Source organism: Grammomys surdaster, unplaced genomic scaffold (assembly GCF_004785775.1).
Source record: "Grammomys surdaster isolate TR1022 unplaced genomic scaffold, NIH_TR_1.0 192, whole genome shotgun sequence".
In the NCBI taxonomy this organism is placed as follows: Eukaryota; Metazoa; Chordata; class Mammalia; order Rodentia; family Muridae; genus Grammomys; species Grammomys surdaster.
In genome coordinates this window covers 2303403-2327922 of record NW_021604637.1, presented here as the reverse complement: position 1 = coordinate 2327922, position 24520 = coordinate 2303403, and the positions used below count along the sequence as shown (strand labels likewise).

The following is a 24520-nucleotide window of genomic DNA, read 5'->3' as shown; positions in this document are numbered from 1 at the left end:
TTTGAAATTCTGAGGCCTTTTCAGAGGGCATATAAATTCTAGGGCCCCAAGAGGTGGATTGTTGGTTGATTTTGGTTGTTTAGGGAGGTTGGTTGTAATTTGCTAGTAGTCATGCTCAAAGAAACAAGAAGAAATTATATTCAGAGATCTCTCTCTCTCTCTCCCCTCTATCCTTCCTTCCCCACTATCTAGTGGTAGTGGGTAAAAGTGGGTGGGAAGGAGGACAAAGGGTGGGAAAAAGATGAATGCACAAAGTAGCAAAGACCAGCTACAGTATTCTTTGGTCATATTTTAAATTGTGTTCTTATTATGAAATATTTTTATAAATACATGGGACCACTTATCACAGATAAATAGTTTAGGGTGTTATAAAGTGTGCATTTTTATTTCTTATCCAGATTAAGAAGTGAGACATGACTGGTGACTTCAGAGCTATCACTGCCATTTTTTTCCAAGTGTGTCCTTCCTTTGAAGGGAATCAATTCTTGAGTTTTGTTACTCCATTGAGAATTATTGTTTTTCTCAGATATATATTCCTAAGCAGTATGTGCGGATTTATATTTTAGAGATTTTTATGAACATTCCATTAAATTATTTGTTCTCCTTCTCTCTCTCTCTCTGTGATGTATATGTGTATCTGTGTGGGTATGTGTACATACATGTGCAGACTGTGTGGTGGTCAGAGGTCAATGTTGGGTATCTCCCTAGGCCCTTCACTTTAATTTTGAGATGGGGGGGTCTCTCTAAGTCTAGAGCTGATGGATTCAGCTGGGCCGACTAGCCAGTGAGCTCCCACATCTTCTTGTCTGTGTCTTCCCAGAGCTGGGGTTACAGGTCGTTGCCCTTGGCTTTTGCATGACTTCAGACACAGGACCTTCTGAGTCATCTCCCTAGCCTGTGTTCTGTGGTGATACATTATTGTGAGAATTGCTTTTACAGTCTTTTGATTTTTTTTTTTTAAAGAGCATAAATTGCTTTGGCAGTTACTGCTTATCAGCTAACCTCTTATTTTTAAATCTTTTCTTTTTATTTTTTTCCTCTTGAGACAGGGTCTTACAATGTATCCCTGAGTTGCCTGAGATTTGCTATGTAGACCAGATTAGTCTAGAACTCACAGAGGTATGCCTGCCTCTGTATCCTGAATGATGAGATTAAAGGCATGTTCCACTCTACTTGGCCCTTTCTCTTCTTTGTATTATTTATTTTATTTATTAGTTATTATTATTTTGAGATAGGGTCTAATTGTATAGCCCTGGCTGGTCTGGAATTCACTGTGTGGACCAAGCTAGACTGGCCTAGAATTTACAGAGATCTGCCTGCCTTTGCCTCTGAAGTGCTGGGATTAAAGGTGTTGCACTACTATGCCTGGCAGTTTTATTTATTATCTATTTTTGAAGATGAGGTCTCAAATATCCCAGGTGGACCTCAGACTTGCCACATAACAAAAGATGACCTTGAACTTCTGTTCTTCCTGCCTCCACCTCCTGAGTTCTGGGTTTATGTGTGTACCACTGTGCCTCTTTCTCCCCTTCTTTTTATTGTTAATATTTTTGAGATTAACCTGTGTTGATACATGGAACTAGTGTTCCCTGTTTTTCCTTTATGTGACCATTTCATGAGCTGTCTGTCTTCCCTCACTGGGAAGTTCTTCCTAGATCTTTATTTCTTTTTTCCCTGTTATAAATAGCATTGCTTGAGTTTTGTTGTGTGCTCTGTCTTTGGTGGGCTTTAAAAGTTCTTCAGCATAGCCAGGCAGTGGTAGTGTAGCGTTTTAATCCCAGCACTGGGAAGACAGAGGCAGGCTGCTCTTTGAGTTTGAGGCCAGCTAGGTCTACAGAGTAAGTTCCAGGACAGACAGAGCTATTCAGGGAAACCCTGTCTTAAAAAATGTGTTTTCTTCAGCACAGAGGAGAAAAGCATTCTGCCACTGTGTAACCATGCTAAGTATTTTAATAACACTCTCCTACCTGTCTACATTCACATACATAGGTCTTTAATTCATTTACATACTGACAAGATAATTTCACAGCTGGATGTTCTGAGCTAAAATTCGTTTTCTATTATGCAAATGACGTGTGTGAAACTTCTGATTATTTTTCTCTAATTTCAGTCACATCTCAGAGCAGTGAATAAATCACCGAAATCAGTCAGGAGACTAAGAGTCAAGCTGCGTCTGTTAATCTTATTACTATTATTTGTTATTGAACTCTACCACCTGCTTCACTATCTGTGGTGTAATCAGCCCTCTTAAGGCTGAGAGGCTTAAGACAGCAACAGTGTGCAGTCCCTGGGATCTGTGGGCTATGCCTAGGTTGCCACATTGGACTTCATGTGGCCTTTTTACATCTTTCCATGACTCTTTTCTTACAGGGCCTCTTTCATGGGATCTTCCTTTCTATTCTGGTATCCTATTCTTTCTCCTGAATAGTGGCAACATCTTTTCAGGAGTGGCTGGGAGCCAAGAAGACAACCCCCCAGGTCAAGGGCCTTATTTCTTAAACTATAAAGCAAGAACCAGAGTAATTTGCCTCATTATGTGCCACACGAAGGTACCTGAAGGTTCTTAGTAAATTACACGGCACTATCTTATCAAGGCTCCCTTACTTACACAAGTCTATCAGCTTAACTTAAGGGGAAAATCTGTCAGCTGGTGCAAACACAATTTGTAAGAACCCAGGAAACTGAACGTGGATATGGTTTAGGATGTGAGGTCCCTCACTGACATTTCTTTTTGCACATCTCCTTCATCTATTTTTCTTTGATTTTTTTTTTTCTTTTTTGAGATGGACGTCTCTTGTAGCCCATGCTGGCCTCAGACTTCACATATAGCCAAGGATGACCTTGAACTGATTTTCCTGCTTTCTCTGGAGTGATGAGATTACAGGTATGCACAATCATACCAAGTTCAGGTGGTGCTGGGGCCTGAACCCAGAGTTTTATGCATGTTAAGCAAGGACTCACTACCAGCCAAGCTTCAGCCCTAGACCCTATTTACATGTAGAAAAAGAATTCTTCTCTAAAGATGGTGTTCTCATCCTTCAAGCCTAATTTGAGGTTCCCTGTAATCAGGGGAGACAGACTAGCAATCAAACATATCGGCTAGGGAGGGAGTGTGGCTCACACAGTAGAGAAGCTTATTGGTCCTTGGATCTCCAAGGACCTCCCAGGACACCTAGTTCACAGGACCACTTACCTAGACGAGGGGAGCAGTTAGAGCAGCAGGGAGTAACCTTGGAGAGAACCCTAAGTTGTCTTTTATCAGCACTGGCTAAATTGAAATTAATGCCTGCTGAACGTCTGTCCTGTGCAGATGGATGCAGGTCTTGGTTGGCCTTGTGTAGGCAGTACACGCCATAGTAATGGAAGTAGTGGAAGAGGGAGTTGGGAGGAGAGTGAACTGGGAAAGAAAATATGAAAACGGAAAAGGAGAGCAGAACAAGTCTCTCAGTTACTCATCAGTTGTATCCTTATCTTGTCCTGGTCATGGCAACTTAACATATATGGTTTTAAAAGAAGGAAGCCATAGGAGAAGCGGATGGAGGTCTGGCCCTCTGTTGATCTTTCTCTGCTCTTCCATGCCCCCACAGCCTTTTCTTCTCTGTGTTCCTCCACCCCCAGCTCCTCACTGAAGGAAGGAGATCCACCCTTCTCTTCCCTTTCATCCTCTGTCCTCCAGACTGCCTCATCCCTCCTCTCTCTTGCTCAGAGTCAGACTGGCCAGAAGGAGCTGCGTTCCTTGTGTGTCATAATTGAGCTGGTGTTTTGGGGACATTTCCCGTGGGGATGTCTTGTCATTTGTGGGTGAGGAGGAGATGAGGGGACTAAGGCATCTGTATGTAAGCTCCTGTCCCTCCTGTCTCCTCCTACTGACTCTCTACACATGAATGCACTCACTCCTGTTCTTGCCTGGTGTGACAGGAACATGATTTTATTTGAACAGATGTCATTGTCAGTCTAAAAATGGCGTGGGTGAGCTGTGCTGCTGCTCATGATTGTCACTGAACTCTGGGCTCCGAGGAATATAGCAGCAGGCTTTTGTGACTTCTGGAACTGTACTTGTGCGCTAGGTTGTGGGACGCATTAAACAACGGGATTTCATCTTCCTATAATGCTGGAGATTAAAGAGCTGGCAGGACTGGCCTCTTCCAGGACTTCTGTCCTTGGCTTATAGATGGCTGTGTGATTCCTGTCTTCCCTTGGGCTTCCCTTCCTTTGTACCTTTATGTCTTTAAAGGTTTTTTTTTAATAATATTATTTGGTGGGCTAGAGGTGGTTCAGCAGTTGAGAGCATATACTCAGGCCCTGAAGAGGGCCTGAGTTAGATTTCCAGCATTCATGTCAGGTGACTCTCAACAGCCACCAGCTCCAGGGAATCCAGTGCTTCTGGCCTTTTTGGGCATTGGCATCCACATGTACACACACATACCCTGCATAATTATACATAACTAAAAATAATTAATTCTTTAAAAAATAATAAAGCCAGTTGTACTGGATTAACATCTACCCTAGTGAATTCATTTTAATGTAATTCCTCTTTAGAGATTGTCTCCAAATATGGTCACATTCTAAGATGAAGACTTCAACAGAAGAGATGGCTCAGCCCACGGCAGGAACCTAATGTTCGTAAAAGCACTTACTATAAAGCATTGCAGGGAGTCCTCTCCAGTCCCACTTGTCTCTGTTGCCTGGTGACATCAAATGTGTCTGACTAAGCAGTGAGGAGGTAGGCTAGACCTGAAAGATCACATGATGACTTTGGGTCAGGACTCTTCATTAACCTCAGGTGCCAGATGGCCGTGCCTTCAAAGCAATTGGATAGGCTGAGTTCTTAATCATAGTAATCACCAAGAATGACTGATTTTTCTCATTTTTTCTTTCTTTTTTCCTTCCTCCTTTCTGTCTTTTCTTTCAGTTGTTTGTGTTTGTTCTTGCTGTGTTTTCCAACTGACTTGGAACTGTCACGTAAGATGGTGTTGAGCTTGTAATTCTGCTTCCACCTCCTGTGTGCTGGGATTGTGTAGACACGTGCTGCTGTGCCCTCTTTGCTTGGCTTTCTTTTGTTTTTCCTTTAAAGAACCTAAGAGGTAGCCTACTACAGAACCACCTAATTTCTATGTACATAGATTTTTTTTTTGGGGGGGAAAGGTACAATTGGAATGTTTTGCTCAAATTAATATTTACTGATACTGAGGTGAAATTAATAAGTCACCAGAAACTATTGTGAGACTGCAAAAATGTTTTTAGTAGTAAAATGTGAAAAAATTTAAAGTATGTTCAATTGTACTTTTTTTCCTAGGGGTGGGAAGGGGAAGGACAAAGTCTCATTATATATTCCTAGGTGGCCTGGAACTCACTATATACTTTATGTATGAGTTCAGACTGGCTTTGAACTCATAGAGGTACACCTACCTACTCCTGCCTCTTGAGCACTGTGATTAAAGGTGTATGCCACCAAGTTCAGCTGTTCTGTCACTCATTCTGTAAGGTCCTCTAAAAAATGTTCTATTAGCCTTGGAAGCCAGAAGATATCTATGTAGAGATGTTTGCTTGTTTCTCGTTTGAATACTCCTCCTCTGATACTAACAGGCAAATGTACCTTCAAGGTTTAGTGTACTGTATCTGACAGTTAAGCTTCTAGGGTATGGGTACTGTGTGCCTCACTGGATCGAGTTGGATCCCAGGATGGAGGACGTCTTTGAGGAAGTGACATATGAGTTAATGTCAGAAAAATGAGTAAGACAGGCTAGTAAAAAAGGCAGTGCAGGGGTAAGAGGCAAGGGAATGAGGGGGGGTGCATGGTAGAGTAACAACTGTGCAAAACGCACCGATGGACATTTCTATCACTTATTTTCTATATAATATCTGGAGTGCAGTTATATCTTTATTCAAGCATCTATGAAAAGATTGCTTTAGGCTGGAGATTTAAAGTGGGTCACAAAAGCTCTTCAAGTTAAAATATACTCTGAAGTCCAAGAAGATAAGCTCAATTAAGGTAAGAACTAACTAAATATAACAAGTGCAGAGATTCATTAGCAAAGATACATATCGCATGAAATATCAGAAATAGTTTGAAAATTGTCTTGGTTAAGTTGGCAAATCTCTTTGTTTAGTAATTGAATGAATTACTCCTCACTGAACAGTCACAGACAGAATCACTTATGTAGTTCTCATTCATGAAAATAGTCCTCACCATCTGTGTTTTCCTAGTTTGAAAATGGTGACTATATCTCAATCATTAAAATGGCAAAATATGTTGTGCTTATGATTTTTAAACTGACTGTAATCTTTATATAGAGGGCTTCCTTGCTTTTATATAGGACTAATAACAAGAAATATTTCATATGCTTTAACATTGAATAAATTGCATCATTAGCATTGTTTCAGTACTTGCCTATAAAGCCATTGAAAAACCCTATCCTCAAGGGCATTAGAGACAAAAGCCTGTGCAGAGCTCTCAGGTCTATGAAGGCCTAGTTCCTAGGACAGCACTTTAGATAATATGTACCTTAGCCAGTGTTCTATTGCTGTGAAGAGACACCATAACCATAGCAACTCTTATAAAATAAAGCATTTAATTGGAACTTGCTTATAATTTCAGAGGTTTAGTCCATCATGGTGGGGGAAGCAAGGCAGCAGGTGGGCAGGCATGGTGCTGGAGAAGTAACTGAGAGTTCTACATCTGGATGCTCAGGCAGCAGGAAGAAAAGGATACTGGGTGTAGCTTCGCCTTTTGAAACCTCAGAGCCCACCTCCATTAACACACTTGTTCCAATAAGACCACACTTCTAATCCTTCTCAACTAATGCCCCTCCCTGAAGACCAGGCGTTCAAATATATGAGCCTGGGGGGAGGCGGGGGGGCGGGTGGCATTCTTATTAAAACCACCACAATAATCCAGTTTGAACACGAGTTTTATGTCTATGTACTTTGTACCAAGTGAGAATAAATTTTTTATTATCTATTGACAAGTCACATTATTAAAAACATGCAGGAAACCCGGGCGGTGGTGGTGCACGCCTTTAATCCCAGCACTTGGGAGGCAGAGGCAGGTGGATTTCTGAGTTCGAGGCCAGCCTGGTCTACAGAGTGAGTTCCAGGACAGCCAGGGCTACACAGAGAAACCCTGTCTCGAAAAAACCAAAAAACAAAACAAACAAACAAACAAACAAAAAACATGCAGGAAAACTAGTTGTGGTGGCCCATGCCTGTGATTTCAGCACTGGGGTTGGGGAGGGGATCAGAAATACAAGATCTTCTACAAAGCACATTCAAAGCTGGTTCGGACTACATAAGACTCTGCCTTAAAAACAAACAAACAAACAAACCAAATAATAGCAACAAACCAAAAACCTGGATTGTGATTGTGATGAAACTTTCACAACTATGGATTGATTAAGATCATTGAATTGCCTGTTTACAAGTGGCTGGTTTTTTTTTGTTTATTTCTTGAGACTAGGTCTCATTATGTGTTCATGGTTGGCTTGAAACTCAATGTGTAGATGAGGCTAGCCTCAAACTCACAGTGATCCACCACCCTCTGCCTCCCGAGTGCTGTATTTTAAAATTTTTTATAATTATTTTCATTTTTGTTTTTTGTTTTTTTGAGACAGAGTTTCTCTGTGTAGCCCTAGCTGTCCTGGAACTTACTCTGTAGACCAGGCTGGCCTCAAACTCAGAAATCCACTGCCTCTGCCTCCCAAGTGCTGGGATTAAAGGTGTGCGCCACCACTGTCCGGCAATTATTTTCATTTTTAAATTTAAAATTCTTTTGCTTTTGCTTTCATTTATTTATTTTTTTTACATTTAATTGACTAATTTAGGGCATATGTTTTGTGTGTGTGTGTGTGTGTGTGTGTGTGTGTGAGAAAGAGAGAGAGAGAGAGAGAGAGAGAGAGAGAGAGAGAGAGAGAACACATGCCTGTGTAAGTGGGTTACAGGACTCATGCTGTCAGACTTGGTGGCAGGTGCCTTAATCTGTTGAGTCATCTGGCCATTTCCTAAATGGGTAAATTTTATGGTATATAATTTATATCTCAAAAAAGGGCCTCAGACTCATTGAAGCTGTGTGTTATGGCAAAACCCTATAATTTCAGCAATTTGAATACAGAGACAGGAGGATCATGAGTTCAAGACTAGCCTATGCTACATAATGAGTGAATTCCAAGCCAGTGGGGGCTACACAGAGACCTTGACTCAAAACAGAGCAATCCCTTCCCCTGTTGTGTGAGCATTTGAATTGCGTGGATGTCAGGACACCTGTTGGAGCTGGCACTTCATTTCTATCATGTGGGTCCTAGGGAATTGAAATCAGGTTATGAGGTTTGGTGGCAAGTACCTTTACTCATTGAACCATCTCCCCAGCTCCTGATTTATTTAACTAAAAGATACGGGTTGGGTGTGGTGATACACAGCTTATAATTTTAGCACCCAGGCGGTATAGGTAGGTGGATCTCTGAATTAGAGGCCAGCTTGGTCTACCTAGTGAGTTTCAAGACAGTCAGCTGCCGGGCAGTGGTGGCGCACACCTTTAATCCCAACACTTGGGAGGCAGGGGCAGGCAGATTTCTGAGTTCGAGGCCAGCCTGGTCTACAGAGTGAGTTCCAGGACAGCCAGGGCTACACAGAAAAACCCTGTCTCGAAAAACAAACAAAAAACAAACAAACAAAAAAAAAAAACAACCAACCAACCAAAAAAAGACAGTCAGAGCTACGTTGTGAGATCCTATCTTGAAAGCAAACAAACAGTAACAATAGTAAAAACCCAATGGTGATATGATGTTGGTTAAAAGTACTTGGTGCTCTTGCAGAGAACCTGGACTCAGTTCCCAGTACCCACATAGCAGCAACCAACTATTCATAACTCTAGTTCCAGGGTATCTGATGCCTTCTTTCAAACTCCTCTGGCACTGCACCCACATGGCGTACAGATACACATGCAATCATGATACTCATACAGACTGAAAAAAAAGAACACTCATTAAAAGTAGAAACAAAAAATAGGGCTGAGATGACTCATACACCCATACTAAATAAATAAACACATACATGCATGCATACATGTATACATACATACATACATACATACCTATAAGCAAACATAGCCAACCAGAACTAGGACTGGAAACCTAGGTCGTTGGAGAACATGTGCTTAGTCAGTACATACATTGCCCTGGGCTCCATCTGTGACACAGTAAACAAAAATAAAAATCCACACAAGTGTATTTTGATATTTATAGGTCAGTACTGCTTAGACTGAAGTTTCTTTAGAATATTTTCCTCAAAGCAGTAGTATTATATACAGTATAATGTCTACAAAATATAAATGATGTAAAGTGTTCTTCAAATAGCTTCTTACATTCATTTTCTTTTTCACAGAGATCTCAGAATTATTTATTTCATCCACATGTAAGATTTTTACCAGTAAGTAGGTTCCTGGTTAATTTTAAAGAATTTTGGGCCAGTTTTGAAATGGTTCAGCAAGTAAAGGTAGCTGCTTCCAAGCCTGATGACCGGAGTTCCATCTCTGAACCCACTTTGGGGAACAACCAACTCTTACTGACTGTCCTCCTAATGCACTCTGAGTAAAGTGTGGAATCTGTGTTTGCCTAGTCACTTCATGCTATCAGTAGCTCTGTTCTAGAAGCCAGAAGCTAGCTGCTAGTCTAGTTGACAATCAGTAATCTGATGGTCAGCCGGTTGGTTTTCTTTCTTTTCTCCTGTCCCTCTTGTTCCCCAGGTGCCTCGCCAGAGTACTGAATGTCTCATCCTTTTCTTGACTCCTCTCAGCTTGTTGTGTGATTTTTTTGTGCCAGAGTTTCTTGGCTCTCTTAAGACTGATGTGAACTCTGGTCTCCTTGATGCAGATGGCTCCTCCTCTGCGGTAGTGCTATGCTGCATGCAACCCATGGCTCCGAGCCCCCGTGCACACAGCCTGTCTCTCCTTTGATGGCAGGCCAGGCAGCTCACCTCCTGCACACTGTACTTTCCATTCATTTTCCTTGAGCTCCAGTTGTTTCCTTCAGTGAGTTCTCTGGGCACTGAGAGTAAAAGTTTATGGATTGACAAGATGGCTCCAAGGGTAAAGGAGGCATCCCCTAAGCCTGATGATCTGAATTTCATCCCTGGGGAAAAGAGAACTGACTTTTACAAATAGTCCTCTAACACACACACACACACACACACACACACACACACACACACACACAGTAAGAAAGATATAAAAAAAAAACAGTTTAAAAAATGACAACTCTAGTAATCAAGTTCCACTTCCCAGATCTACTGAGGTGGAGGGCCTGCCCCCATCTCTTACTCAGGAAGGACCATGACCCTTGGATGCTGGTTGTCCACGTCCACCTGGCTTTACATAAAAGCTGCCTGGCCTAGTGAAAGTGAGTCAGCCACAGTCTTCCTTTTGGAAACTGAGGAGATGGGTCTTATGATGTCAGAACCATCTTTGGAGTCATTCTTGCCTTGCTTTTAAGAATTGTGTACATTTTGACCAAATGTCTGCTTGCTCTGTGGAATCCCAAAAGTTGGTATCCACTCTCCCACATACTGATGGTTTTCCTGCCAGGATAGCTGGGTCTACTCACCCATACTAATTTCTTTGCCACACAGATGCTAGGCCGCAGTGTTTTTTCCAGAGTGCCTTTGCCTTTCTCATAGTTTGCAGCATGGATGGGTGGAGAAATATTCAATTCTTTTAAAAGTTCTGCTTCTGCTTTTTTTTCCTTTTTTGCTTAACAATTGTGCCTTTGAGTCATCTTTGTCCTCTTGATTTTTACTGTAATCAGTCAAGGAGAGTCATTTAGCAATGACATTTTACTTAGAAATAGCTTCATCTAAATATCCAGCTCCATTATTCTTCAGTTCTACTTTCTACGAAATAGTAAAATGTGAACACACTTCAAAATCCTTCCCTCTGTGACAAAGCTGGCCCCCTCACCATTGTCTAGTAACTGTTTCCATCTAGAACTTCTAGAATTGCCCTGGGGTTTTCTGAGAAGACTGAGCCTTTCTCTTCAGGTGTTTAGTTTCTGAGCTGTTGCTTGAATCCCCTTTAAGGATTCATTCATGACAGTGTTGGTTTTTCCCAGCGTGTACCTCCAGACTTCAGCTCCTCCGTCCAATCCCAAAGCTGTCTCACAGTTTTAGGGATTTGTTACAGCAGCCGGTGCTTTGTTATCTAGCATCTATCTGTATGAGCCAGGGCTCTCCAGAGAAGCAAAACAGAGGTAGGGAAGTAAAGAGAGAAGAAAGATTTACTATGATGTTAACTGGAGATCCAGACCTACCATCTACAAGCCTGAGGACCAACAAAGCCTCTGAAGTGGTTCCAGTGCAGACCCGAATACAGAAGCCTGGAGGAACTCTAGTACTACACGACTTGGTCCAGACCCAAAGGTCAACCACAGAACCCAATCTCCCAGGGCCAGAAGTCAGCAGAGGGCACACTAGCCCTTCCTCTTTTCCTTTGTTCTCTCCAACCCTCAGCAGATTGTATGGTGCTCACCAACACTGGTCTATCATTTTCAGTGCTGATTTCTTGTTGAGATAGCATGTACCCAGAAATGTACTAGTTATCAGGATATTACTTCTTTCAGTTGAATTGACATATCAAATTAATCAATCATCAAAGGATCACATAGCCAGGTATAGTGGTGTATAGAGGCAGAGGCAGGTGGATCTCTGTAAGTTTGAGGCCAGTTGGTCTACATAATGAGTTCCAGAACAGCTAGGGCTATGTAGAGAAGCTCTGTCACAAACAAACAAACAAACAACAAAAACAGCATGTCACACAAAGCTAAAATAAAAAACTGGGTGCTATTGTTAGTGGTGATGGAGTACTGCCTGAGACAGCTCCCCACTGTTGTCCATAACAACTTGAGGGGCTCTTTTTAGAGAGTTCTACTCATGGGACTCCCCCACCTTTCTGTGCACTATGGATGCATGTGTGTATGGGTACCTGTGCAAGTGTGTCTATGTGCTTATAGATATCGGAGATGGATAGTAGATGTCTTCCTAGATTGCTGTCCACTTTCTTTACTGAAGTAAGGTTTCTTGCTGAACCTGGATAGTCTAGCTAACCATTTTGTCCTGGTCTGTGTCTCCCAAGCTTTGGGATTACAGGGAAGCCACTATGTCAGCCTAGTCTTTAAAAGTTAATTGTGGCCAGCGGTGGTGGTGGACACCTTTAATCCTAGCACTTGGGAGGCAGAGGCAGGTGGATTTCTGAGTTTGAGAGTTCGAGGCTAGCCTGGTCTACAGAGTGAGTTCCAGGACAGCCAGGGCTACACAGAGAAATCCTGTCTCGAAAAAAACCAAACAACAACAACAAAAAAAAAACATTTAATGGGCTGGAGAGATGGCTCAGTGGTTAAGAACACTGACTGCCCTTCCAAAGGTCCTGAGTTCAATTCCCAGCAACCACATGGTGGCTCACAGCCATCTGCAATGTGATATGACACCCCCTTCTGGTGTGTCTGAAGACACCTACAGTGTGCTCATATACATAAAATAAACAAATAAATCTTTAAAAAAAAGTTAATTGTGAGTTAAGGTGTATGGAACAGGCTTGGAACATGTACCTTGACCTGAGCCATCTCTCCCACCCTCTGCCCAGCTTTTATGTGTGGGCCTCATGGTTGCCATCTCCCTAACTTCTTTACTTTGTAGCAGAAGCCAGTATGATACAGAGTTAGAGTTTGTTAAGAGGAGATTTAAATAGCTTTAAACACAGGGTTAATAGGCAACAGAGGCTCTAAAGACAGCACATGACCCAGGCCTGTTTGGTGTGGGCTTCTCAAGAGAGAGTCAGGATTGAGTATCTGTGAGATAGTCACACATTGCTTTCATGGCTTCTGAAGTCATGTTTGGGAGGCTTACTAAGGGTTATTTTCTTTTTAGTATGATGCACTTTAGTAAAGCAAAGGGGTCACCGCTGATAAGGTAAAAACCCTAGGTCGTGGGGCTGCAGAGAAGTTAGTTAGCATGTCTTTACTATAAACAAAGGTTCAGATTTGTTTGTGAAGTTTGCATACGTCTAGGAAAAGAGAAAGGCCACACTTGAGAGTCATACAGGCTCAGGCCTTTAGGTGTGGCTCATTGCTGATTTAACATGTTCTTTTTGTATTACTATTATTACTCTATACATACAACAAAATACTAAAAAGGAAAAAATACAAAAAAGCAGTTTTGTCTCTGTCAGAAGCCTTCACACCAACTGTTTATAATTGTGTTGAAATTCTTGCTTCTCAGCTGTCCAGGAGCTTTGGCCAGACTTCTTTCCCCTTTATGTGTCCTCTTAATTTCCCTGTCTTACTGCCCTGCCTTTATCCCACCATCCTATTGGAAAAGAAAGACAGTATTAAATAGTCAAAAACTAAGGTATATGTCACTAGTATGTCTTTGAACTAAAAGAAATGGTAAAGAGTTCTTCAGGGTTAGAGAGCTAACCTAGTGTGTGCAAGGCCATGTGTTCAGTCCCTAGCAATATGGCAAAAAAGAAAGGTCTCCAGTCAAAAGCGAGATGATTGCTCCTGGAAGCATGGAGATAGCAAGGAAAGTTGCTAAATGTAAATGAACTTGGCTTCATATGGAATTTAAATTTAATGTAGAATTAACACACAACAGTAACAGCAACATTACATAATTTAGCAAGTAGAAGAAAGAGGAGGAAGAGGAGAAGATGAAGATGCCACAAAAAGAATTTTAAAAGGTTTCTACTCCAAGATTATTCTTTCATTCTCTAGGAATTGATAAAGACTCTAACTCACTTTTAGGCTTAATAGGTTAAGGTTCATTTCCTACTGTATAAGGGCAAACAATAATAAAAGATTGTAAAAGCTATCAGAGTAGGAAAGTGGGGCAATAATAGTGAAAGACTTAATTCAAAGGAAGCTAAGCAAGTAAAAGGCATACTTGGAATGGCTGACAGAAGTAAGAGATGATGGGCTTATTTCAAACACATTAACGTGGCAGTTCATACAAAACCCAAAGACTTTGTGACACTGGAAAACCAATATCCATTTACGTTCTGTGTGCAAGATAAATATTGTACATAGTATGTATTATATGTACATAAAGGCAGAGAGTAAAGAGTTGTGACAAAGAAACTGTCACCTTTAATCCCAGCACTCAGGAGGCAGAGGTAGAGGTAAGCAGATCTCTGGAATTCTAGGCCAGCCTGGTCTACACAATAGGAGAAGCAAGTAATAATCTCAGCATGGCACAAGTGTCACATGAAGAAAACAAAGTTAGCTCGGCCAGGCAGCTCTTTTTGGAAAAAATCAATGCACCTAGTCCCATGTAGTGTAGCAAGCACACTTGGCCAAGATGGATTCTGTCTTTTGTGTCTGACATAGTTAGGTGGTCTTTGTCTCATCCCATTGGAGGGAGTGTGACTTCACAGTTTGTCATGATTTTCTGATCTACACAAAGGGGAAGAGAAAGAGTTAGGAAATATTGAGTTCTTGCCAACTAACTACCTTTCATTGAAAAAAATGTTTCTTACAATAGTGCCAGGCCAGCCAGGGCTGCATAGTGAAGACCCTGTCTCAAAGAAGGGAAAAAAATCACACAAATTAACCTAATAAAAACTAGTATAGCTATGTTACTATTAAAGTAGATTTAAGTCAAGAAGCACAGAGAGAGAACATTTCAAAACCCACAGGGTGATCACATCACCAGAAGGATAATTAAAAGCTGTAGTTGGGGTGGGCTGTAGCTCAGCAGCTTAGCTCTTGTGTACAAGGTCCTGGGGTAGATCTCCAGCACTCAGAAAAAGGTACATCTGAGCAGCATCTGAGCTTACAAGGATCGTAAGAGCAGTTAGTCATCTGGTTTACATTTCTTCCCTGAGATGGTGTTTGAAATGACAGGGAAACATGCAAATGCTCTTATTCTTAACTTCACTGAGAACAAAGGAAGGGTGGACAGATTTTAAAAGTATATTTTCATTGTCTGAAATCGTTGGTAAAATGCAGACATCTTTCTGTAGGTATCTCAGGTGTAAACTGTAAAAGCCCTTCAGGAATTTGAAACTTTGGCTGGCTTTGGTGTCTCTCATCTCCAGTCCTAGCACTTGAGAGATGGAGGCAGGAGGATCAGGAGTTCAAGGTCATTTTTCATGGTGAATTCCCAGCCTATGTGGATTTTGTGAAACCTTGTCTCAACAAGGTTGTCTTAACAATAATAATTTGAATCTTATGCCATATAAGAATAACTGATCTCCATCTCCCCCCCCATCTTTAGATTACTGTGATGCAAATGTAACTTCTGTGTGTGGCTGGTCCTCATAACCACACCACTGTGTGAGTGTTAAGGCTGTGCTCTGTTTCTAGGAGGGGTAACTGGCCTCAGGAGTCTAGCCCACAGAACTAGGCCATAAATGTAAGCAAGCATGTGAGAAACAACAAATATTCCTGGTTGGCATTTCCCCCTTGTTATTACAGGGTTGGTTATGTGGAGAGAGAAATCGGGAAGCATCTAAACAAGCAGCTGAGTGGTGCCTATGAAATAAGTAATTGCTATACTGTTTCTTAAGCCCTCAAGCAAAGTTTGAAGGACTAACGCCAAGAAATAGTAATCATTTTCTTTATCTCTGTGGTTTTCACATGAGAGACTAACAAAGGAGAGGCTGGAGTCAAGACTTTCTGTAGAGTAAGGGATGGTGGTCAAAGGCAATCAAAAGAACATTAGTTTTATCTACAATATTTAAATCTTAAAAAAAACAAAGTAGTATATTGGAGCTGGAGAGACAGCTTAGTAGTTAAGTGCACTTGTTGCTCTTAGAGGACCTCGACTCATCCCTCGAACCCACATGCTGGCTCACGACCAGCCATACTTCAGTTCTAGGGTATCTTTTTTCTCTCCTGTGTCCTAAATGTGGTTGTTTTCAACTTGCCATACAATGGTTCGCCCCTTGCATCTTTTTTTGTTTTGTTTTGTTTTTCAAAACAGGGTTTCTCCGTGTAGCCCTGGCTGTCCTGGAACTCACTCTGTAGACCAGACTGGCCTCGAACTCAGAAATCCGCCTGCCTCTGCCTCCCAAGTGCTGGGATTAAAGGCATGCGTCACCACTACCCAGCTGCCCCTTGCATCTTATGTTGAGTTCCCTCACATTCTGGTTGACTGAAGCATTTCTGATGTTCTAAGAACTGGAGCTAGACTCCGAGGCCATTCATTTTTAGGAAAGTGCTCCAAACTGTTACTCTCCTCCTCCTCCTCTTCATTTTTATGATCTTATTATTTTATGCTTGTGGCTATGTGGATATGGTGGATATGTTTATGCACCATGTGTGTGCCTGGTGCCCTAGGAGGCCAGAAGAGGGTGTTGGATCCCCTAGAACTAGAGTTACAGATGGTTATGAGCCACTAGATGTGTGCTGGGAAGCAAACCCATGTCCTCTGGGATAGTAGCCAGTGCTTTTAACCACTCAGCCATCTCCCCAGCACCAACACTTGTCTCTTCTGTCCCAGTCCCATGTGCCCCTTTCTACCTCACTTCTGCTTTCCCTCTTATCATTAAACACTCACATTAACTTCTGCCTTAATTCTCCTCTTGCTTTTGTATAAATGAATCTACATCTGTATGTGATCATACCACTCCTTCCTTCTTATGGAGGTCTGATAGGTTCTGTATCTCCTTTTTTCTCTGGAGGGGTATACTGTGTCCCCAGTGGATGCTTGAAATAGCACATAACACTATATCATATGTGCACGGCCATGTGCTGTCAACTGTGGTGAGAAATCTCGAATTTTATTTCTTTAAGAAGCACAGAAATACTATAAGAATATATTTTCATTTTAATCTTAGGTGTGGGACTATGGAGTTGCTTTGGGCTGTCCGTAGCAGTTGCTGTGGTCTGCCTCTCACTCTAACAGAGATGTGGTTTTGCTAGCTGCAGCTGGTTGTGTGACATTTGGAATTCTGGAAACTTTTCATCAGAGGTTATATGAGTGCTGGGGCCCCAATAGGCAGAATCAGTGGTGGTTGTTTGTTTGGTGGGAGTTGGAGGGAGCTTTTAAGGTTTATTAGTAATCATGCTCAAAGAGGAAAAAAAAAAGGAAATAAATTAGATTCAAAGATCTCTCTCTTCCCTTCTGTCTTTTTTTTTTTAATCTCCTAGTGATGGGGGTGAGGTGGGACAGATAAAGGGTAGGAAAAGAAGAACCCACCAAATAGCAAAGACCAGCTATAATCAACAGTAACATTTTGGTCAATAATAAGATGCCACAGTGGTCCAGTAAGAGCATGACCTATTGGCATTATAACTGTCTTAGTCTGGAAGTACACCCTAAATGTTCTCACGTGAAATCACTTAGCAGCACACTTTTCAGTATGTATTTCCATCATAAACAGTGCATGACTATACTGTATTTTTTCTAATCGTAATACCTTGATATATTTGAATTTTCAAATTAGACTTAATAAGAGGTTAACAGCAATGAGATGAAGTAAAGTGAATGGCAAACAACACTGTAACAGCATTAGGGTACTTGAACTGTGCTAATACTGTGCTAGTCCGTCTGATAATCCATCTGAGTACTACAAGACTAATGGGCAGGTAACATATACAGCATGGATACAATGAACAAAGGCGGCTTCGGTGGTGAAACACAATGGAAAGTCATGTGACTTCATTATACTAGTAAGAATGGCATGGAATTTATTTGTTTTCGGAGTGCTAGGGATTGAACCTGTCACCTTTCACTTGCTAGGCAATTGCTCTGCCACTGAGCTATGCTCTAGCCTTTTCCTACTTTTTATTTTAAATTTTATGATTTTATTTGTATGTGATGTATTTGATTTGTGTGTGTATGTGTGTTAGAGGGGGGGGGATGTGTATTCGCGCACCACAGGATGTATGGAAGTTAGAGGCCAACATTCCTTTTCCACTATGGAGTCTAGGAGTCAAATTCAGATTGTCAGACTTTAGTGGCAAGTGCTTTTACCCACGGAACCACCTCACTGGTCCTTACTTAATTAAAAAAGATTTATCTTATTTTTATTTTATATGTGTGTCTTGTCTGCATGTATCTCTGTTCACTGTATGCTTGCAGCACCAGAAAGAACAGAATCAGCACAAGACATTCCATAACAAGTTCTCAGCACAATGGAGATTTATTTGCCCCAAAAGGACAAAGGGCAGGGAATAAGAGACAAACACTGGAGATAGAGGACAAAGGAGAAAAGGGAGGGAAATGAGGGAGGGGGGGAGGGGTATTTGTTTGAGAGCGACAAAGGACTGCCTCTGGATAGAGAGGAGACAACCAATGTGGCCCATAAGCAAGTGACAGTTTATGAAGGGAAAATGGGGAACCCTGTGTTAGGATGAGTGGGTTAATTTTGATTGGGCATGTTAATTAAGTATGCCAAAGGGGGCTTTTAATTGCTGGACTTCAGTACTTTGATAGCTGTACCTTGGTAGTGTCTAGTGTCCAGGGGGAAGAAATGGCCAGATAAGGGATTAGACCTTGGTGATAGCTTTAGGAATGGAACCTAACAGTTTAGCAAAGCAGAGGGAATGGAGGAGAAGGTAAAAGAGAAAACCTGCTTGCCATGCACTGGCCCGATAGAGCCCTTCAGTGCTCATGAGGGCAGAAGAGGGTTTAGATCACTTGAAACTGGGATTATAGATGGTCATTAGCTGCCATGCAAAAACTAGTAACTCGATCTCTACAAGAGCAGTAAGTATTCTTAACTGCTGAGCCATCTCTCCAGTCCCCTGGTTCCTTCCTTTGATGAAATGGCCAGGCTGGCCTTGAACTCCCAATCCTTCTGCCTTAGCCTCCTGAGCAGCTGGAGTTACAGACCACCCCCAGGCCCACATTGATGACCTATGACTGAAAACATTCTAATTGTTTATTTCTGAAATTTCCCATTTGGTGCTTTTAGACCAGAGTTGACCACAGGAGTCTAAAACTACAGAAAGTAAAGCTGCTAGTGAAGAGGGACTATTACATTTTTTTGTGCTTTGGTTTAATAAAATATATCTTAAATTATAATGCAATATGTGTTGTTTAATAACTGGGATGTTTCATAAGCAGGTTGTAAAGTGACCTCATCATTGTAGGACCATTATTAAGAGACCATCCTCTTGATATGTAAATCAAATCACTTGACAAACCTCCTGATGCAGGCCAGAGTTGTGATAAATATGACATAGAAGTGTGATGTATGAGATGCTGCCAGCATTATCTTGATGTGATATTTTATAGCAAGCTTATAAACTTTGTTTCATTTTGTTTAGATTATTTTGTTTTATTGTGTGTTTTGCCTGCCTGCCTGTATGTATGTATCAGATGTGTGCCTAGTGCCTGTGGAGGTTAGAAGGGTATCAGATCAGATTCCTCAACTAAAGTTATAGACACGTATAAGCTGCTGTGTGGGTGTTGGGAACTGAACCCAAGTCTTCTGCAAGAGAAGCAGGTGTGAGAGTAAATTTAAGATGATGGTGACTTCAATGCAGTTCCTCATGTTGTGCTGACCCCAACCATAAAATTATTTTCACTGCTACTTCATAATTGTAATTTTGCTTCTGTTATGAATCGTAATGCAAATATTTTTGGAGATAAAGGTTTGCCAAAGGGGTCACAACCTGTATGTTGTGAATCACTGTCCCAAAGCAAATACTCCATGATAAATCAGTGGCAAATGTAACACATTGTGCATATTCAATTAAGTCTTGTGTTCTGAATATAATTATATATTATACTTTTATATCACTGACAACATAGTAAGTTTATTTATACCAAAATTCTTCATCACTACAAACATGATTAGATCAAATCAAAATGCATGGCACACTGAGCTGCACCATTCTGTCACAGGCAGTGGGAGTTTCCCAGATCATTATAATTTATAGAACCATGTCACTGATGTATCTCACAGTGTAGCACAGCTATATTATAGTATGTACATTAGTAACACGCCCAAGCTTTTTACTCATTACATGCACGAATCATCTTATCATAAAATGCTTTTACTTTTTATAGGCATCATAAGTTGTTTTTCCAGTTGTGTACATTGGTATCCTACCAACACTGCTGTGTAAGAGTTCTTGTTTCCCCATGGCCTAGCCACAAGTGTTTGTGGGATAATTTATCTTGCTCTGAGTGAGACTGGACATCTTATGTTTAAGGGGCTTTTGGTGTCTTTATTGCGCATTTTACATTTTGCTACTGTTGGGCCATTCACCCCAGGGCGGCAGCACTCTATGTACACCATCCATTTATTAGATTTTCTTTTTCTTTCAGATCTTCCATGGTGGCTTATTTTAATTCGGCAGAAAGCATTGGTGGGCAAACTCCCAGGAGACCATGAGGTCTGTAAAGTCACCAAGATTGCTGTATTGTCACTTTCTGAAATGGAACCTCAGGAGCTTGAGCTGGAGGTAAGGTGACATCAAGGGGACTGTTACAGATAATGTGATAGCAGACATGTAATTTGTGTCTTCAAACCTCGCGCAAGCAGCAGACCCTTCAGGACCATTGAATCGCAGTGTATAAGACAGAAGCAGAGCCGCTTTAAGGGTTGAGGGAAAGATATCTTTAACGTGAAAATCAGGCTTCGCTCATGGCATAATTGGTTTTTATATGTGCATGTGCGTGGAAGAGGGGAGTGTATGAATATGTGCATGCATATGCTCATGAAAGTGCTTGTGTGTGTGTGCACGTATGAAGACAGGTCAACATCAGGTATCATCTTCCACCACTTAATTTTTTTGTTTTCATCTGGGGGGATGTCAGGGTTTGAGACAGGGTCTCAGTGTGTATCCCCAGCTACCCTGGAACTCCCTATGTAGACCAGGCTAGCCTTAAACTCACAGAGGTCCCCCTGCCTCTGCCTTCTGAGTGCTTGGATTAAAGGCGTTTGCTCCCATGACCAGCTTAGCACTTGTTTTCTTGAGACAGTCTTTCATTAAACCTGATGCTCACAGGTTGGCTAGACTGTTGTGTGGCCAGCACATTCTAGGGATCTGTCTTTTCTATCTTCTGGTGGCGGGGTTACAGGCACATGCCTCCATCTGTGGCTTCCTACGTGGGTGCTGAGGATCCAAATCCAGGCCCTTGGGGTTTGTGCGACAGGCACATTCGTCACTGAGCCATCTGCCCAGCATAACTGGATGTGTTTAGAATTATCAGGTTGTTTGAACTATAGTGTTTATTAAAGTCACCGAAGATTATACTTCATGTTAAGAATGGAATATATGTTATGACCTGTGCAAATTAGGGGAAAAGGTAACACTTTTTGTTACTGTTCTAAAACACTATGACCAAGGCAACTGAAAGAGTTTATTTGGACTTATGGCCCCAGAGGGATAAGAGTCCATCGTGGCAGTGAGTGGCAAACATTGTTGGCTTGAACAGAAGCCAAGAGCTCCTTAAACCACCACATGTGCCGAGCATACACTGGGAATGACGTGGATTTGAAACTTCAAAGCCTGCCCCAGCTACATAGCCCAACCCTCCCCAAAACACCACCACCAACTGGGATCAAGTATTCAAATGCTAGAACTTTTTGAGGATGGCTTTCATTTAAACCACTGCAGAACTATAGAGAAAGTATTTCCATTCCTTGGGTGAATATTTTAGAAATTATTATCATACCCTTTTCCCTTTCACTTTTAATTTATATCACAGTAAAGGAATTTTGCAACAGTGAGTAAGGATAGCTATGCTGATAATCATAAGATTTCTTCTAATCTTCTAATATTAATTTAAACCTGTCATCTCCTCCTTTCCTTTTGTTCATGTAAACTCAATTAGAAGGAGCTTTCCCCCTTAGCTCCTGTCGTCTTTCATGGGCATGCACGTAAGCACTTGTTAGGTGAAGCTGGCGCATTTCTTCTACTGCAGCACGCCCCTCTGATTTGAAACGTGCTTACTGTTCTGTGTGACCCTCTGCTGCCATCCGTCCCAGCAGAGTGCTCCTACTGTTTGTCAGGTCAGCTCCTTGGTTTGCTGCGCCCTGTACTCTTCTGTAATTGGAGCAGAAGTGGTTTTATTGCAGAGCCTAATATTAGAATTTAAGTTTCTGCCTCAGTTGTGTTTTAACTGAGGTGGGTGTGGCATGTTTGCCTGCCAGTTTACTTGTGATAGCATTTATCAGTACTTTATTCCTTATTATTGTCAAATAATATTTCACTGTGTGAGTGTGCTTTTTCTGTTAACTTCCCATCAGTTGATGAACATTTGCGTTGTTTCCGTTTTTAAACTGTTACACATAGTGCTGTGGTAAACAGCTTGTACCATACAAAGCTTTTGGTATACGTAGGTTTTCATTTCCTTTGAGTATAGAGTTCCTGGGTCATTTTGGTAATTCTGCTTAACTTTTTTGAGAATTGCTACACTGTTTTCCAATATAGTCTATCATTTGAAAAATATATATGTATATGGCTATGGGCGGCACCTAAGGGCTCAAAAAAATGAGAAGACATGCATTATGCATTTTGAAAAAAAGTGTCAAAGGCTTCTGTTCCCTGCCTGCATATCTTATGTGCTGTATCTCATTGCTGTAACAGAGAGCGGCACCGTTTCCACTTTCCCATCAGAAAGCTGTTTAAACTTTTATCTCAGAGTGGATATAGATAACAAAATTGAAAGGAAAACCATTTGTTTTCCTTCAGCAACATCAGCTCTTAATCTTGGTTGTGAAACATAACTTGTAAGAAGAAAAAAAAAAAACTGCGGGAGTTTATGGTAGTGAAATTTTTAAAAAACAATCAAAGCTGTAATAAGGGCCTATCATACACTTGAGAGAACTTACAGGCTGCTGGGAAGGAAGACAATCCTAGTGTCAACATCCAAGGAATTTTGTTTGGATGTCCAAACAAAATACTTTATGACTGGAAGGGTTCCCAAGAAATCATTTTTCTTATCACTATTTTCTGATAGGGCTGATTTTTAGCTCATTATAACAAGTATAGTAATTTATACTTGTCTTTTCTAAAAGTAATTATTATATAGTAATTATATAGTAATTTTCTAAAAGTAATTTCTAGAATATTGATTAGTGTCACCTTTGGTTAAGGTAGTCCAAGGAGTTTATGCTTTGTTCCATAGATCTGTAATTCTCATCTGCATGTTTTTAATCCATATTTTTACAGTTCTGTTTTTAGTTGGTTATATACACAGATTTGCATGTAATATCAAAAATGTATTAGGAAAAAAAAGTGTATTAGTTAGCCAGACATGATGGCACACACCTTTAATCCCAGCACTTGAGAGCCAGGGGCAGGTGGATCTCTGTGAGTTCAAGTCCAGTTTAATCTATATAGCAAGTAACAAACAAGCCAGGGCTACGCTACATAGGGAATGAGAGAGTCTGTCTGTCTGTCTGTCTGTCTGTCTGTCACCCCTATCCTCAGAATACACACACACACACACACACACACACACATGATATTAGTTGTTTTTCTATTGGTGTGATAAAATACTATAAGCGAAGCAAATTAGAAGAGAGAAGGTCTGATAGTGGCTATGGCTTCCGAGCGATAGTCCATCATGTCGGGGAAGGTATAGCAACAGCCAGGTAAAGCATTTCAGCAGGTGCAAGGAAGCTGACTGATCGCATTTCATCCTCACCCAGGAGAGTGAGGAGGGAAGTGAGAGAGCAGGAAGGGGACAAGGCAGTAAAACCTCAAGGCCCACCCTAGTGACATACTTCATCCAGTAGTCGCCACCTCCTAGAGCTTCCAGAACTTTCCCACACAATGCCACCAATTGGGACTAAACTCAAATACATGAGCTAATGGAGGGCATTTCTCTTTCAAAATATATCAGAAAGTTTATTCCATATAGTTACCCATGCCCCTAACTGAATCGAAAGCCTTACCCCACAGGACGTTAATACTTCCTAAAGAATCAGGTGAGTATTTATACTAAATACTCATAAATAAATATTTATGCTAAATGGTAAATGATGCCTGTCATGTATTCTTAGGGCATAGCTTATAAATGTTCTCTTTTTAATAGAAAATTTTTATATGTATGGTTTTTTTTGCCTACTTATATTCTGTATTCCATATGAATGTATGGTGCCCTTGGAGACTGGAGGAAGGTTTGGATCCTCAGGGACTGGAGTGTCCAACAGCTATGTAGGTGCTTGGAATTAAATCTGGGTCCTTTGGAAATGCTCTTAACGGCTGAATCATCTCTCCAGTCCATATGAAATGAAATTTTAATAAATGTTCAGCTCTCAGGAGTTCTTTGGATTTTCTGATACGCTAAGGGATAGTAGGCCCAAGAAAACTCCCCTCCGTGCTGAGATAAAAGCAAATTAAGGAAATAAAAACAAAGATAATTGTCTTAGTTACCATTCTGTTAACCTGTTGATCTCCATGAGCAAGGCAGCTTATAAAATAAAACATTTAATTGTCTCACTAGCTATCATTCGCTAGAATTGTCTGTCCCCCATTCTTGCCTTAACATGTTTGCCGCCTCCTTCCTTTGACAGTTGGATTACTCTATCTCTATCTCTGTATCTGGTATCTATCTCTCTATCTCTCTATCTCTA

At 41.2% G+C, this 24520-nt stretch overlaps 1 protein-coding gene across 4 annotated transcripts in view; it reads left to right on the top strand.

Annotated features, from left to right (window-relative positions):
• The window catches only part of Inpp5f (inositol polyphosphate-5-phosphatase F), an 87369-nt gene that overhangs the window by 26134 nt on the left and 36715 nt on the right, over nucleotides 1-24520 (top strand). For all 4 annotated transcript variants that reach the window (XM_028769344.1, XM_028769348.1, XM_028769349.1 and 1 more), the window contains exon 3: nucleotides 20260-20396. In XM_028769344.1, coding sequence (XP_028625177.1) covers nucleotides 20260-20396 — 137 coding nt within the window. The remainder of the gene's footprint in view (nucleotides 1-20259; nucleotides 20397-24520) is intronic.